Source organism: Bolinopsis microptera, chromosome 7 (genome assembly GCF_026151205.1).
Source record: "Bolinopsis microptera isolate Bmic1 chromosome 7, MBARI_Bmic_1.0, whole genome shotgun sequence".
In the NCBI taxonomy this organism is placed as follows: domain Eukaryota; kingdom Metazoa; phylum Ctenophora; class Tentaculata; order Lobata; family Bolinopsidae; genus Bolinopsis; species Bolinopsis microptera.
Window position 1 is genome coordinate 5794685 of NC_087078.1, and position 18128 is coordinate 5812812.

An 18128-nucleotide genomic window follows, 5' to 3' on the forward strand; every position below is an offset into this window, starting at 1 on the left:
CTGTGCAGAGCCAATAGGGTGCTATGTAACTTGTGTAAGGTGTGTACGCTAGGTGCGTGTAAGGGACATCTAATTTACTATTAAACACAGCTGGCCGGCAGAGAATTGAAAATATAAGGATTTTTTATGGATGAAAATCGAAGCGAAAACCTTGTAACCCTATGTTTTCGAGTACGCTGAACAAGATTAAACTGGTTATAATTATCATACTCAAGGGCAAATTGCTTTAAAATGTACTTGAATGTCATAGATGCTATTATACGCTTTAACCGGCTTATCGAGTGGCACCAGTCTCTCTCGCCACTATAGTTCTCAGCTTAATTATTATCGGGCTCAGCTCGTGAAGGAAAGATCTCGAGCTCAGAAGACGAATACCCTTTTCCCAAATATTTGCTAACATTAACGAATATTTGGGATTAAGGAACTATCTCACTAGACTTGAGATTTTAAACTGTCTCAAAAAATTGAAGAACCACAAAAGTGCTGGGATTAACGAAATCTCTTATGAGCAGTTAAAGTATGGGGCAAGTGGTCTTGTGGATAGGATGGAGAAATTGTTCTCAAAAGTTTGGAATTCAGAAGCAGTGCCTGACGACTGGTTGAAAGGCATCGTGATAATTGTACCAAAGAAGGGTGATACCTCTCATTGCTCCTATAATAGGGGGATCACTCTAAGATCTACAGTATCTAAACTGTATCAAATCATCATATTACAACGCATGAGTGACGGTTTAGAAAGTTTGCTACGAGACAATCAGTGTGGGTTTAGAAAGAACAGATCATGCATTGATCAGATTTATTTACTCCGCACTATTATACATAACTGCATTGAATATAATCTCCCCCTGTATGTAAATTTTGTGGACTTCAAGGCAGCTTTTGATTCTATCGACAGGAATTATATTTGGAAAGCTTTCAGTCATTATGGCCTGCCATGTAAATACATTCGAATAATACAGGCATTCTTTAATGGAACTGTCAGTGCTTCTAGACACAATGGTGAACTATGAGAATGGTTTGAAGTAAGTTCAGGCAGTGGCCAAGGAGACATTCAGGGTCCCCCACTTTTTAATGTCTGCCTCAATGTGGCTGCTGAGAGAACAGAAAGCAACAAAGTGGTGTCCCACGGAGCGGTTCTTCAAAGATCTATCGGTCCGCTTGTTGATGATATCACTGTGTTAGATACAGACTATGCAGATGACATGGCTGCACTGGATAACAGCGAGGAAGGTCTTCAAGAAAAAACTGACCTTTTGTGTATGTATGGTGCCCAGGGAGGTATCAGATTCAATGGTAAAAAAGACTGAGGCTATGGTCATTGGTAAAGCAACCTTTCAACGGCCATACACGAAAGAAGCCACAGTGAACATCACTGTTGAAGACACGCCAGTGCAGCAAGTTAGTGATTTTACGTACTTATAGGTACAATTATCTCCAGTGACGGTACTATCGACCATGAGCTGTCAGCTAGGATTCAGAAAGCTTCCGGAGCCTTCAATCAACTGAGTAATATATGGAAAAACCGCAACATCCAGTCTTATACAAAGATCAGGATTTATAAGGCAGCAGTTTTGACAATATTGTTATATGGAAGTGAGGTTTGGAACACAACCAAAAAGCAGCTACATCGCTTTGAGGTGTTCCATCAGCGTTGCTTGAGGAGAATACTTAGGATAAGATGGCTCGATCGGGTTAGAAACACTGAAGTGCTGGAGCGTGCAAAGATAAATCCAGTAGCGACGTTCATAGGAGCAAACCGCCTGCGGTGGTTTGGCCATGTCACCAGAATGCCAGGCACTAGGCTTCCTAAGTACATGCTTAACTGGACCCCAGCGCATGGGAGAAGATCTAGGGGCCGTCCAAGAAAGAACTGGAGGAAATGTTTGCTGGAAGATGCTGCAGCGTTTACAGGAAACACAGACATAGACCTAGAAGGAGCGAGCGAGATGGCTAGTGACCGAAAACTTTGGAGGGAGATGATACGTCACAAACGGGAGTTCATTGGTGCAGGCCACTCGAATGATTGAGGAGACCTAATCAAGTACAAGTAAGTATTAACGAATACGTATATTAACCAACCTGGAGGGGATACTTAAAACATATAAGTGATACGAAAGATTGTATTAGCAGGAGCTTTCAAAATACTTGTGTAAATCGTTTTCAACTGGGGATGATGTTTTGAAGGGTGATTATCAGTGGTCGACCGGGATCGAAATTTAGTCCCGGCCGGGACCGGGATCGAAATGAAAACCCGGCCGGGACCGGGATTAGCCTCATCCCGGCCGGGACCGCGGGACCGGGATTTTTCCAATATTTCTCAATCTCAGTTAAAATGAAACAGTGTTATATGTTAAATAAAATCTTCCAGAACAAACTGAGGTATGTCAAGTTAAAATTGACAGTAAGTAGTAGTAACTACTCTATCTCTCTCTAATCTCTATCTCTCTATCTTTCTCTATCTCTCTCTCTATCTCTCTCTATCTCTCTCTCTCTATCTCTCTCTCTATCTCTCTCTTTATCTCTGAGATAGAGAGCGCGAAATCAATGTGGACATAGTTATTTCATCAGATGAAGAAGCTGATGAGGGCGAGGCCCCTGACTCTTGAGTATTTCTAAGTTTGTTCGGACTTCAGCTTTCTTCTAACATTTTGTAATTTGTTACTCATGAAGTGAACAGTTGAACATATAATTAATTTTGAACATTAAAAAATTTGCCAACTACCATTGATCAAAATTCATAGAATTTTGATCATGTACCATAAACATTTCACATAAGACTTGGAAGTTGAATTTTCAATAAACTTTTGGCGACGAGAAAGTGAAATGATCTAACTATTAAGAAGCACTGTAGAGCACTGTTGTAGTAAAACTTTTCGGAAAATGTTCACAGGTTCGCGAAATTCGGGCTCAAATATACGCTCAAAAACCGACTTTATTTTGGAAAAATCCCGGCTAAAAACAAAATCCCGGCCGGGACCGGGACAATATCGCCAAATCCCGGTCGAGCTCTGGTGATTATATATGATGTAGTGGTGTCAATGATGAGTGGTGTGTGACGTGAAAGGGTGGAGTGGTGAGGGTGGAAAAAGTGTTCAGATTACATTATAATAACATTAAAAAACTAGGCTTGTGAGATAGATGAAAAGGAAATGCCAGATGGCCTGGTCTTGAGGGATGAAGCGATCTTGGGAAGGATGGGGTCCCATAGTGAGCTACATTAAGGGACACGATCAGTACGGTTCATGGAGGGTTGTCTTATCTGGATAGCAGCATGTTCTGTCAGGTCAAGTAGAGATCGTGTGGTGAGTGATTTAAGGACTTCTATGTTGTTCCAGGAGATGGAATGTCCGGTGGTTACGGCATGATGGGCGGGGGCGGATTTGATCCTGTCTGTGGTTTCGTCGAAGGCATTGTTGAGTCTGTAGCATCTTTCGTGTTCTTTCATTCGTTGGATGAGGGGTCTGTAGGTCTGTCCAGTGTACTTGGAGGGACATTGTGAGCAGGATATCTCGTAGATGGTGTTGGGGGTGAGTTGAGTGGGAGGGTGTGGTCTTCGTCTTGGTGAGAAGGTTGCGGAGAGTAGTGGCTGATGAGTGGGTCACTTTGATGTCGTGTTGTCCGAGTATCTTGGAGATGGGTTTGGAGAGTGAGGGATGGAAAGGAAGGGAAACGCTGATTGCGTGATCTCTGGTCTGTCAGTAGAATGAGGCTAAGGATTGATGTCGGGGAGGGTTGGTGAACTTGCGGGGAACTTCGTCCTTGATGGTGGTGATGCGGAGGGGTGGGAAGCCGTTCTGAAGGCAAACGTGTCTGACAGTCTTTAGTTCGTCTTCGAGGTGTTGAGGTGAACAGATGTTGTAAGCTCTTCTGGTGAGGGATCGGATGACGGCGTTCTTGGAGGAGTTTGTGGTGCAGGACGAATACTTGGTGTAGAGGTTGGTGTGGGTGGGTTTTCTGTAGACTGAGGTGGACTTGTCAGGGTGGATGAGGACGTCGAGGAAAGGTATGGTTCCGTCAGATGAAGGGTGTTCTTGAGTGAATTTGAGGTCTTCGGTGAGCGAGTTGAGGAAAGTGAGGAAGAATTCTGCGTGCTGTTTGTCTCTGAAGGATCCGAGGCCATCGTCAACGAAGTGGGCGTAGGTATGAGGAGGGTCGGGACATGAGGAGAGGGCTAAGGATTCTATTTCTGCGAGACGTATTTCAGCTAGTTCTACGATGAGGGGGGAGCCCATGGTGCCACCTTCGTCTTAGAAGTAAAAGGAGCCGTTGAATTCTAGGTAGGAGTTGTCGAGGCAAAAGTTGATGAGCGATCCTATGGTGGTGGTGGTGAGGTTGGAGGGGAGGAAAGTGGGTTTTTGTTCGTAGGATGTGATGACTGTTTTACGGGCCAGGCGCATGTCACAGGACATGCGCTCTTAACGTCTAGAGAGGAGTGATAGGAGTATGAGGGGTTGAGGGAGGAGTCGAATCGGTGCTTGAAGTCTGAGGAGTCTTTAAGGCGTAGGGAATTCTGAGCTAGGGGTTTGAGGACTGTGGCAAGGACTTTGTGGAGCGCTTGAAGGGGAGTGTTGTAAAAACTAACTACGCGGGACGGATGGGTGCGCCAGGTTTATGGATCTTAGGTTGTCCGTAGAGTTGAGGCCATCTAGGGTGAAGGTTCTGCATCTTGTTGAGTTGGTCTGTGGTGATATGTTTTGTCATTGTGAAGTTTCTTGAGGACTTAGTGCAGTTTGGAGGTGACGGATTGTGTTAGGTCTTTGTTCAAAAGGGTGTAGCTACCTGATGTCAAGTGTTCATTAACTTTATTTATGTATTGTTCGTGGGTTAACACCACAGTGGCGTTGCCCTTATCGGCTGGGAGAAATTTTAATTCAGATTCCTTAGATTTTAATGATTTTATGTTTTGCTACTGACTTCCAGCATTAGATGCAAACGAAGACCGGTATTCAGTTATCAAAAATGTATCCACTTATATCCAAGGAAACATATACATCATACATGAACGCCTAAATTATAAAAAACTTAACTTAAAGGTTTTTGTCAAACTGCTATATTATTAGATTGTTACAAACGAACAGGAATTTCTCTTGTATAAACGGCAAACCCACCTATTACTCTCATAGTTTCCATTCTGTAATGAAAGCGTGGTCCCTAGGGAGTTGGTATGATGCATGATAGACGCTCCTTACACACACGGCACTGCATTGGCTCTGCACAGTCACGTTTGCAGTGATGTGCGCTAACAGGAGCGTCAACCAATCTGTAAGTAGCCCTAACACAGTCATATGATAATAATTAGTTCATCATAAAACCTCTATGAATAAAACTGTGGACTAGAAATACCGCTTATACTGCTTATACTATAATAGAAGTCCCGATACAATCTTTGGTAGTCCTTTTTGATATTGGTTAATATACGTATTCGTTAATGTTAGCAAATAATTGGGAAAAGGGTTTTCGTCCTCTGAACTCGAGATCTTTCCTTCACGAGCCCGATAATAATTAAGCTGAGAACTATATTGGCGAGAGAGACTGGTGCCACTCGATAAGCCGGTTAAAGCGTATAATAGCATCTATGACATTCAAGTACATTTTAAAGCAATTTGCCCTTGAGTATGATAATTATAACCAGTTTAATCTTTTTCAGCGTACTCGAAAATATAGGGTTACAAGGTTTTCGCTTCGATTTTCATCCATAAAAAATCCTTATATTTTCAATTCTCTGCCGGCCAGCTGTGTTTAATAGTAAATTAGATGTCCCTTACACGCACCTAGCGTACACACCTTACACAAGTTACATAGCACCCTATTGGCTCTGCACAGTCACGTGTGCAGTGACGTGGGCTAATCAGAGAGACGCACTCTAAACGTGATCTCTCCTGCGATAACCATAACAAATTTCCTTCATTACGTCCATTGGACGCGCACAGTCACGTGCGGGCAGTCACGTGCAGCGTGACTGCCAATCATATTTGTTATTATTTTGAGTTGTCCGACTATTTTGAATCTATTTTGATTTGAACAGAGGTCCTTATTTTACTTCCTACTTGTGGGGCCAATAAACTATTTTGATGATTGGGAACTGGGTTTTACTACCCCAGTTAATGTTTACTAAAATAGATATTGAACAGCAATTTAATAAGATAAAAATCGTACCAGCGTACTTTAAAATCTGTATAATTCATGAAATTAAAAGTAGCTATGACCATTATATTTAGAGTTAAATATATTGTTTATATTCCCCATATATATATATATAAAATATGTAAGCTATTTGCATCAGTAATCTTTGTGGTCTTCTGCTCAGATTCAACATTCGTAGTCACATATCTTCAGGAGGATTTTCTCGAATTGTTTGCACTTTTTCAAGTTTTTAAAAACTAATTGTGCTTTCTGAGGTTCTGCTGCAGCTGGATGAAAATAAAATGTCAGTGTCAATTGGTTTCTTAAGTTTGCATGAAAGCTGGATTGGCGCCCCCCCCCCCCCAAATAAGTTGATTAGGTTCGGCCACTATACGGCCACGATTACAGGGTGTTTCGAGACTCGTGTCCAAATTTAGAATTAAAATTTTTAATTTTATGAAGGATCAAAATTAGGGAGGATAAAAAGTTAAAAATTGACATGGTAAAACGTGCAATAGACAATATGCTTCCGGGGGTTCAAAACCTTCTATGCAGAAAGGGGGCTTGGTTCGAAAAATTGTTAAAATATTAGATTTATTTTTGTTATGTGTTTTAAAATGTAATAATTTGTCTACAATTTAAAACAAAAATTATACCGTTTGTCTCATTTGTTAGATTTTGAAAGCCATTCAAAATTTGGACACGAGTCTTGAAACACCCTGTAGGCCACTTTACAGCAAATGATGACGCGGATCCTAATTCCTAGCCCTCTACCCTCGACCTTCTCAGCCTCCTGGCCCTCTACCCTCTAACCTCAGCATCCTACCCTCCAAATAAATATTTATTCATAAAAAATTCCCTAAAACTATTAGACTATAGGTAAGATTTCTAGCAATGATTGGACTCACCATCAAACTTTATTTTGTAAACTTGGTTTGCCCATGGGCCTCCTTGGCCATCATGACGACAAGCATTCGACTCTCCATATTTATTATAGGTCTGACCCGCATCTGTTGCACTTGCACACTGACCTCCATGCTGTATAGCAAATACTTTGTATCCAAAGGACAAGGCTGCTCTGAGGCACTTTATATACGCATCAGTTCTTGATCCGTAAGAATCTTTGAGTATAGGGTGCTCCCCTTCAATTAGCTGTATAGCTCTGTTTCCTGTATCTTTCCAGCAGCCGAGGTCTTCTATGACCATTTTAGAATCCGAGCCTGAAGAGTTTTTTTGTTTAATGTTTTTTGCCTTACAAATATATGGGGCCTCGATACAGCTTTTTAAAGAAGTGTGGCATGTTGTTTCGCCCCTAAAAGGTTTTAATAAATGCTCAGCATTTGAATTATTATATTTAAATCAATAACTTAGTGGTATTTAGTAGGCTATCCATTATCAATATGAAATACTAATAGTTTATCTAGATAAAGAGATAACAATTGAGGTTTTATCTAGATAAAACCGATAAAAAGATAGTTTTTTGCTTAAGGTAAAAGCCAAAACGTTTTCCCAAATTTCACTAGTACTAATTGGCGACTGTTATCACTGTTTACCAGTAAACTTGGTACAGCACCATTTCCTTCCTTCTGAAAATATTAGAGCACTAGTTTCCTTCTCCTGACAATAGGAGTGAACATTCTCCAGAAAACAGTAAAAGAGTAAAGCAACAGAGTTTTCGTCTCCTAAGAACAGTAGAGGATCGGTGACTCGTTTCTTTTTCCTATGGAAAATTTGGAGCAACAGATCTGTAATTCTCCTGAGGAGAATGTATCCAGAACACTTCTTAATTGACTGCCATGCCAGTATTCCTGACTCGTGTTAACAGTAACATGCTGGTGCACGTTTCCAGAGTGGTTGTAAGCTAAAATGCTAGCACCCTCCTCAAGATAACAATGTCAATAGCCAAAAGACGTTTGGGACTGCTTCTTGGATTACTTGTGAACAGGGAGAAGCAAAACCACTACAATTTCCTTAAAATTTTACTGTATTACTTTCGGTAATTTCTTGTGAAGTTTTATACCGATACAAATATATTTAATCTAGATAAACAGATAACTTTTATTATCGAATTATCGGAGATAATTTTCGGTTACGATTATCGGAGTGGAGAGCGTACGCTCTACCCTCTACCCTCAACCTTTTCAGCCTCCTGGCCCTCTACCCATCAGCCTCCTGGCCCTCTACCCTCAACCCCTCAGCCTCCTGGCCCTCTACCCTCAACCCCTCATCCTCCTGGCCCTCTACCCCTCAGCCTCCTGGCCATCTACCCTCAACCTTCTCAGCCTCCTGGCCCTCTGGCCTCTACCCATCAGCCTCCTGGCCCTCTACCCTCAACCCCTCAGCCTCCTGGCCCTCTACCCTCAACCTCCTCAGCCTCCTGGCCCTCTACCCCTCAGCCTCCTGGCCCTCTACCCTCAACCCCTCAGCCTCCTGGCCCTCTACCCATCAGCCTCCTGGCCCTCTACCCTCAACCCCTCAGCCTCCTGGCCCTCTACCCTCAACCCCTCAGCCTCCTGGCCCTCTACCCCTTAGCCTCCTGGCTCTCCAACCTTAACCTTCTCAGCCTCCTGGCCCTCTACCCCTCAGCCTCTCGGCCCTCTACCCTGAACCCCTCAGCCTCCTGGCCTTCTACTCCTCAGCCTCCTGGCCATGTACCCTCAACCCCTCAGCCTCCTGGCCCTCTACCCTCTACCCCTCAGCCTCCTGGCCCTCTACCCCCTCTACAAAGTCACACTCAACTGCAAACCTCGTATCTCCAATGGCAATGCCGTCTGACAGGTTCTAGTAGGGCATTTTGTGTACTGGTCTTCCTGGCAGCACATACTGTCTCTCTGAATCACACTGCCGTCACACTTGGTACCATAGGGAGCGAAGAGCTTCTCCTTGTTCGATTTACAACAGTAATGTCCGTCGAAGAATGCGTTGGGATGGGAATCAGGACATTCTGAAATATAAACGGCGAATATCAAATGTACAGGGTGGGCCAAAAGTCAGTACCCATACGTTGGCCTTAATAGCTCCGCCGTGTTTTATATTTGAGAGCTGTTGCTTTGCAGATTGCATACTGTACTTACTGGTTCGAGGATTCCGTCGTCAAAATTTGAAAATTCGAATATTTTAGACCACGCCCATTCAATATTAAAACACCTATATTGTTTTCTCTGAACATGCTGAACGCCTAATTTTTTCAGAGACGGTAGATTATCAAATGTTACATATGATCTGAAAACATGAGGCAAAACGGATTAGAAATGACGAAGTTATCAAGCATTTTCTGTATCTCGTTAACAAAATTGACTGGGTGATTATGGGACACCGTGACACGACACCTTAATTGAGCACTCTTAACAATTCCCATAATGTTTAACGGGGTAGTTAACGGGGTCACCTTATCACGTGATTAGGTAATCCAATCACCTGATCACACGTAATGAATAAACTCGTTATGCTTCATATCTCGGTCATCTGAGAAGCTACAGTTTTAATTCTTTCAGGACAAACGTAATTCGAATGGCCAAACACAATTTAATAACATTAAGCTTGATCCAACTATCCAAACTATCAAATAAATGTGAAAATGAACCTCCATTTGAAAAAAATGAACGCGAATATTTTTCGAGTTGACAAATTCCTCGAACCAGTGGTGGTACTAAGTCATATCAGAAGGAAGTATTTAAATTGGGCACTCAGTGACTGAGCTATAAAGGCCAACGTATGGGTACTGACTTTTGGCCCACCCTGTATGAATATATTATGTAGTTCTACGACAATAAACGTGCAGAGAATTTCTATAACATCATCTGTGATCTGACTCAACATTCCCACATAGCAGCCTTGTAGCCTTTTCCTAAACATGAACTGGTTGGACAATTTGCGAGCATAGGATCTAGTTATGAGAACGGTGCTTATATCTAAAATTTCTTTGACAAAATCAAAAATCACCAACCTGGCTGAGGTCCTCGGTTACTCTGACAGGTTCCACTGGGGCAAGAAGTGTACTGGTCTCCTGCACAGCACAAACTGTCTCTCTGAATCACACTGCCGTCACACTTGCTACCTTGAGGAGTGTTTACCTTCTCCTTGTTTGTTTGACAACAGTAATCTCCGTTGTAGTAGACGTTGGGATGGGAAGCAGGACATTGAGGTTCTGTAATATCAGTTCAGTAGTAATTACACTTTTCAATACGTTGCTCGCTTATCAGTTACTTATCGTTAAATCGTTGATAAGACTGGCTTGTTTAACCGGTGCCGTGGTATGATGTATAAATGGGAGAAATACAAGAATTATAGGCTTGATGAAGTGGTAGATGATGGAGCTGAATGGATCCGGGATACTCTCAGGCTTGCTAAAGTAGAACATGTTAACGTGTGTACAGTTCAGAGCTTCAATGGTTAACGAGAAATCTCCAGGGAAGTCATGTCTAGGAGTCTTGATGCTGCATTAAAAATTATGTATAGTCATAGCTGTAAATATAAGAAAATAAAAATGTAGAACATGTAACTGCGAAAATTAGATAAACCAATATTTTATGAAACTGACGAATTTTATAGCTTAATCTGTCATTCTTTAAACTCACCATCATCTGTCTCATCACAATTGGACTTGTAGCCCTTTGCCAGGCATCCTTCATACTTTTTAGTCATCTTTTGGCATTTTTTCTGTGCTTTTTTCTGTGCTTTTTTCTGTGCTTTAACTATTTTGCGGTAGTTCCTTCCTTCATAATTACTTTCTTCAGTCAAAGTAATGAGTACCAGAACGATCACAACTAAGAAATACACTTTCATCTTCCTACGTCGCGTGTTTGAGTAATAAGTAGCAATGAAATTATAGGTTTACAGCCCTAAATTATCTTAATAAACTGCTACCCAATCTGGATCTCTGGATGATATGGAAAAGTTGTTTTGATATTATACCTATCAAACTGAATATGATATTTAACTCCAGTGTCCAAGAAAAGAGAAATAAAAGCAGTAAATTATAGAAGTATAGATCTCACTGACTTCCCATTATGTCATCAAGATATTTGAAAGAATTCTTCGAAAAATGTAATCCTGTACTTTGAATCTAATAAAATGATAACAGATACATGGCTTTAGAATCTAAAGTTTAGATCTGGCAGAAGCTCCTTGAACACTTGGAGAGTATCTCCCAAAACCTCCGGGAAAATAAAGAAACAGATGTCGTACATCTGAACTATGGAAAAGTATTCGACAGGGTTGAACACGAAATTCTGCTTGCCAAGGTAAAGAAACGTGAGACAAAAGAAAACTTACTGAAATGGCTCGGTGACGTCTCTGTGAAAAATGTAGATTCCAAACAGTCCTTGTTAATGGAAAACGGCCATTCCTAGCTAGCGTCCTAAGTGGTGTCCATCAGCCATCAAAACTCAGTACTGGGACCTCTTCTGTTCCTTTGTTTATATCAACGACTTAGTTAACACCATCCAGCAATCTCAAGTCAGTAGTTTTACTGACGAGACAAAGATTTCCAGAGCCATAATGAAAATATTTCAGATAAAGGAGTGTAACGCTAGTCTAATCTCACTACTTCAGATAAAATAGTGTAACGCAAGTCTAATCTCACTACTTTAGATAAAAGAGTGTAACGCAAGTCTAATCTCACTACTTTAGATAAAAGAGTGTAACGCAAGTCTAATCTCACTACTTCAGATAAAAGAGTGTAACGCAAGTCTAATCTCACTACTTCAGATAAAAGAGTGTAACGCAAGTCTAATCTCACTACTTCAGATAAAAGAGTGTAACGCAAGTCTAATCTCACTACTTCAGATAAAAGAGTGTAATGCAAGTCTAATCTCACTACTTTAGATAAAAGAGTGTAACGCAAGTCTAATCTCACTACTTTAGATAAAAGAGTGTAACGCAAGTCTAATCTCACTACTTTAGATAAAAGAGTGTAACGCAAGTCTAATCTCACTACTTTAGATAAAAGAGTGTAACGCAAGTCTAATCTCACTACTTTAGATAAAAGAGTGTAACGCAAGTCTAATCTCACTACTTTAGATAAAAGAGTGTAACGCACGTCTAATCTCACTACTTTAGATAAAAGAGTGTAACGCAAGTCTAATCTCACTACTTTAGATAAAAGAGTGTAACGCAAGTCTAATCTCACTACTTTAGATAAAAGAGTGTAACGCAAGTCTAATCTCACTACTTTAGATAAAAGAGTGTAACGCAAGTCTAATCTCACTACTTTAGATAAAAGAGTGTAACGCAAGTCTAATCTCACTACTTTAGATAAAAGAGTGTAACGCAAGTCTAATCTCACTACTTTAGATAAAAGAGTGTAACGCAAGTCTAATCTCACAACTTCAGATAAAAGAGTGTAGCGCAAGTCTAATCTCACAACTTCAGATAAAAGAGTGTAGCGCAAGTCTAATCTCACAACTTCAGATAAAAGAGTGTAACGCAAGTCTAATCTCACTACTTCAGATAAAAGAGTGTAACGCAAGTCTAATCTCACTACTTCAGATAAAAGAGTGTAACGCAAGTCTAATCTCACTACTTCAGATAAAAGAGTGTAACGCAAGTCTAATCTCACTACTTCAGATAAAAGAGTGTAACGCAAGTCTAATCTCACTGAACCTCTACCTACGGACCTTATACCACGACCTCCAAGTGACCCTCCCTCCTGACACGGCACACCAGGTGCTAATAGAGGTCCTGGAGAAGTCTCTTAGTTATGTGACTAGTAGATACTTAGCTGCCAGACCCAGCAAGACCAATAATAAACTTTACCTGTGAGTATATTTGTGTGATTCTAGTGTAACTCTAGTGACGTAATTTTACCTGTGAGTATATTTGTGTGATTCTAGTGTAACTCTAGTGACGTAATTTTAAATGACTTCAAAGAATGCTAACACGATGCTAACACACTGCTAACAATGCTAACTTTATAAATGTTGATGTGATTTAACTCTCCCAGGTATGATATAACAGCGATTGTTATGATTTACTCAACGTTTGTCTGGTTGCTCACGGGTAAAGATGTTACACAGGTAGTAGACATATTTTATGACATTTCGCCTAGTTCCTTTCCATTGACGAAATGTTATAGCTTGCTATATACAGCTTGCTAGTGATATCATTTAAGAGATGGAATTCTTCAAAGCAGCAAGATAATTTACCCACAGCTTGGTTGTTACTTAATGTTACAGTATACAGTAGAGTAATTAGTACAGTATAGTAACTAGTAATGAGTTATTAATTAGTAATTAGTATAGTATAGTAACTAACTACTTTCTGTTTCACTTATTTGGAGAAAGAAACTGGACCACATGTTTCCAGACAAGTTAACTTATTTACCCATCCTCAGATGACAGAACCAAGGGAAGGACCACTGATAGTCATCTACTCGGACCTGAACCGCCTCCTCGCGGCTATGTCAGTCATCACCTCCCCACTTCAAGCAGTAGTGGACACTATGAAACTGTTTCAAGACAAGGTCTACTTAAACTCGCACCATCTCGCACGGCCAGGTTGGTTACTACTACAGGTTAGGTACACTCTTCCATTCTAACGCGATTCTAGTTATAATGGATCAATATAAGTTGAATAACTTACTACTTTATTAAATTGTACTTATTCTCCTTGATCCCCCAGAAAGTGACGGTACAGGAAGCGGAGCGTGCGACTCTGCCCCCGTCCTCCCCCACAGCCACACCGCTGCCCCCTCCTCCACTCCTGTATCCTGGCTGCCCTCTATCTGGATATCTAGCCTCTTTACTATTGATAACCTGGACACTACTCTTATTTACTTGCTCAGGTTTTTGTTGTTTATACACACTCTCATTTACTTGCTCAGGTTTGTGTTGTTTATACACACTCTCATTTACTTGCTCAGGTTTGTGTTGTTTATACACACTCTCATTTACTTGCTCAGGTTTGTGTTGTTTATACACACTCTCATTTACTTGCTCAGGTTTGTGTTGTTTATACACACTCTCATTTACTTGCTCAGGTTTGTGTTGTTTGTACACACTCTCATTTACTTGCTCAGGTTTGTGTTGTTTGTACACACTCTCATTTACTTGCTCAGGTTTGTGTTGTTTGTACACACTCTCATTTACTTGCTCAGGTTTGTGTTGTTTATACACACTCTCATTTACTTGCTCAGGTTTGTGTTGTTTATACACACTCTCATTTACTTGCTCAGGTTTATGTTGTTTATACACACTCTTATTTACTTGCTCAGGTTTGTGTTGTTTATACACACTCTCATTTACTTGCTCCTGGGTTTGTGTTGTTTATACACACTCTTATTTACTTGCTCAGGTTTGTGTTGTTTATACACACTCTCATTTACTTGCTCAGGTTTGTGTTGTTTATACACACTCTCATTTACTTGCTCAGGTTTGTGTTGTTTATACACACTCTCATTTACTTGCTCAGGTTTGTGTTGTTTATACACACTCTCATTTACTTGCTCAGGTTTGTGTTGTTTATACACACTCTCATTTACTTGCTCAGGTTTGTGTTGTTTATACACACTCTCATTTACTTGCTCAGGTTTGTGTTGTTTATACACACTCTCATTTACTTGCTCAGGTTTGTGTTGTTTATACACACTCTTATTTACTTGCTCAGGTTTGTGTTGTTTATACACACTCTCATTTACTTGCTCAGGTTTGTGTTGTTTATACACACTCTCATTTACTTGCTCAGGTTTGTGTTGTTTATACACACTCTCATTTACTTGCTCAGGTTTGTGTTGTTTATACACACTCTCATTTACACACTCGCGTTTCACATGAACAACGCTACAACTAAACTTAATCTTTACAAAAAATAACGTTGTTTCCTGTACATTATGTGTGACCCTCTAATGCCTCTATGAGTCTATGTTGTCTCAGATGTTTTAACCAGAAGAATCCAGCTCACAAAGATCTGCTAATGACCGCTATTTCTAACGGAGCTAGGATACCCCAACAAATACAACTGTATCACAACAGGGAGACTAGTCGCTTTGATTACAGTGAGTTAATGAGACTATCTTAACCATAATGAGTTACAATTAGTGGTGTTAGTTAGTAGATAGTAATATGTAACGTTAGAACTAGTTACAATAATAATTAATTAGTAAAATGTAACAATGTTTTAAAATATTTCACCTAGTAACAAGTTAAACTCCTGTAAAAAGTGAGGACTTTCAAATCAATTATAAAGACTTAAAGACATACCGTCAATTAGCAATTTAGTAATATTTAAATGAGTAACAAGTAATGTTAATTAGCAATTTAGCAATATTTAAATGAGTAACAAGTAATATAAATTAGCAATTCAGTAATATTTAAATGAGTAACGAGTAATGTTAATTAACAATTTAGTAATATTTAAATGAGTAACAAAGTAACAAGTAATGTTAATTAGCAATTTAGTAATTTAAATAATGTTAATCAGTAAAAGTAACAAGTTCACCTCCTGTAGACACAGTAGTCCTGACCCTCTCCCGCCTGTTAGCAAGCTGCAAGTACGACACCACCTCCTGGGCCACATTTATCCTCTCCACCTTCATACCTAACGAGATCTGGAACTGTGTTAGTAAACCCAACTTCAAGTTCAGTAGGCCAGGCGAGAGTGAGGACCTTTGGCAGGTGATTGATGCTGAGTTACCTTGACAACCTTGTAATTGTGAAACTTTTGATGAGACAAACTTGATAATATGTTTTAACTTTATTAAGATACCTAAAACCAACAAAGATGTAACGAAAAATAAAACTTACTTTTCTGCCAGGATTGTATAGGAGAGGTGCTGTTCCCTGCCCTGGAACCTATCCTGTATGAGGTGTTGAACCTTGTGGTACACCGCACCAAGATAATGCCCTCAACTGAGGAGGAAGTGGCAATTGAGGAGCTACCCTGCTCCTGTAGGATAAACCGCTTCTCTACTCCAAGTTAGTACTTAGTGCTCCTGTAGGATAAACCGCTTCTCTACTCCAAGTTAGTACTTAGTGCTCCTGTAGGATAAACCGCTGCTCTACTCCAAGTTAGTACTTAGTGCTCCTGTAGGATAAACTGCTGCTCTACTCCAAGTTAGTACTTAGTGCTCCTGTAGGATAAACCGCTGCTCTACTCCAAGTTAGTACTTAGTGCTCCTGTAGGATAAACCGCTGCTCTACTCCAAGTTAGTACTTAGTGCTCCTGTAGGATAAACCGCTTCTCTACTCCAAGTTAGTACTTAGTGCTCCTGTAGGATAAACCGCTTCTCTACTCCAAGTTAGTACTTAGTGCCCCTGTAGGATAAACCGCTGCTCTACTCCAAATTAGTACTTAGTGCCCCTGTAGGATAAACTGCTTCTCTACTCCAAGTTAGTACTTAGTGCCCCTGTAGGATAAACCGCTTCTCTACTCCAAGTTAGTACTTAGTGCCCGGCCCCTGTAGGATAAACCGCTGCTCTACTCCAAATTAGTACTTAGTGCTCCTGTAGGATAAACCGCTTCTCTACTCGAAGTTAGTACTTAGTGCTCCTGTAGGATAAACCGCTTCTCTACTCCAAGTTAGTACTTAGTGCCACTGTAGCCTGTAGGATAAACCGCTTCTCTACTTCAAGTTAGTACTTAGTGCCCCTGTAGGATAAACCGCTTCTCTACTCCAAGGTAGAACTTAGTGCCTCTGTAGGATAAACCGCTTCTCTACTCCAAGTTAGTACTTAGTGCCCCTGTAGGATAAACCGCTTCTCTACTCCAAGTTAGTACTTAGTGCTCCTGTAGGATAAACCGCTTCTCTACTCCAAGTTAGTACTTAGTGCCCCTGTAGGATAAACCGCTTCTCTACTCCAAGTTAGTACTTAGTGCCCCTGTAGGATAAACCGCTTCTCTACTCCAAGTTAGTACTTAGTGCCCCTGTAGGATAAACCGCTTCTCTACTCCAAGTTAGTACTTAGTGCTCCTGTAGCATAAACAGTGTTACACAATGTTTAACTGCTCTCAGCAATTTCAAAGTTCAAATTTGCTTAGGGCCATAAAAGGCATGGCTCTTATCAATCGATATAAATAGCACAACAATTGCTGTGTACTATGAAGCAAGTATATTTTTAAACTTGTAAACTTGTAAACTTGTAAACTTGTAAACTTGTAAACTTGTAAACTTGTAAACTTGTAAACTTGTAAACTTGTAAAATTGTAAACTTGTAAAATTGTAAAGTTGTAAAATTGTAAAATTGTAAGGTGTATTGTGTACTAAAGTTATTGTTGTCAGGTTTGAAGGTGGTACTCCACGAGTCACTATCAGCAATATTCACACACCTTAGTCTGGTAGCTCCCTCTATCAGAACCACAGTTGTCAAGCTGACCAGGATGCTGTGTTTTAGAGCAAAACTCAAGGAAGATTCTGAAATACCTGTTCTCAAACTTGTGAGTCTGTTATTCTATAAATGAACAAATAAATAAATAATTAAATAACTTAAGTTATTTACTTTCCGTCAATAATTGTATAATAGAAATACCCGAGAGTCTCCCCAATATTTTATTACTACGCCCAGTTTTAATTATCCTCTCTTTTAACAGTTCCTGGCGTTTTTCCTGAAGAGACTGTTTATGAATCCGAATGAAATCTGCCGGAAGTTTCACGCTGTAACAAGAGACTCTGTATCTAAAAACCGAAAATATTCATCAAAACTACCATTTGTTGATATTCCTGAAGAAAGTTTATCCATCTTGAGAAAAGTAGGGGATATAAGTCGACTTATCGTGATGAAAGATGTTCTGAGTAAGTATTTATTTGTCTGATCAAGTAAAAGAATATTGCATTCGTAAGATATTCAGTGATTGCACATGCCTCATACGTGTATTGATTACTTAAATTATTACATTTGACCTGATATAATTAATTAATCGTTGTTAGATGTTATAACGCTACCTACTGGAGCTGAGAAATATTTTGAGGAAGAGAACCAACTAGTTGATCACTCTTTAACCTCTCTCCACGACCAACTTACTCTTACTCTTAATCTATCCAGGTATTTAAATATTTTATTATCTAATGCTGT

General features: G+C 40.1%; 1 protein-coding gene across 1 annotated transcript in view; it reads left to right on the forward strand.

Moving 5' to 3' along the window:
- LOC134818633 (uncharacterized protein KIAA0825-like) overlaps positions 1–18128 on the forward strand; it is a 34678-nt gene that overhangs the window by 14472 nt on the left and 2078 nt on the right. The window contains exons 13-22 of the mRNA XM_063828271.1: positions 12691–12881; positions 13067–13139; positions 13457–13619; positions 13744–13906; positions 14994–15115; positions 15568–15734; positions 15875–16034; positions 17339–17493; positions 17647–17848; positions 17984–18098. Of these exons, the coding sequence (XP_063684341.1) occupies positions 12691–12881; positions 13067–13139; positions 13457–13619; positions 13744–13906; positions 14994–15115; positions 15568–15734; positions 15875–16034; positions 17339–17493; positions 17647–17848; positions 17984–18098 (1511 nt within the window). The remainder of the gene's footprint in view (positions 1–12690; positions 12882–13066; positions 13140–13456; positions 13620–13743; positions 13907–14993; positions 15116–15567; positions 15735–15874; positions 16035–17338; positions 17494–17646; positions 17849–17983; positions 18099–18128) is intronic.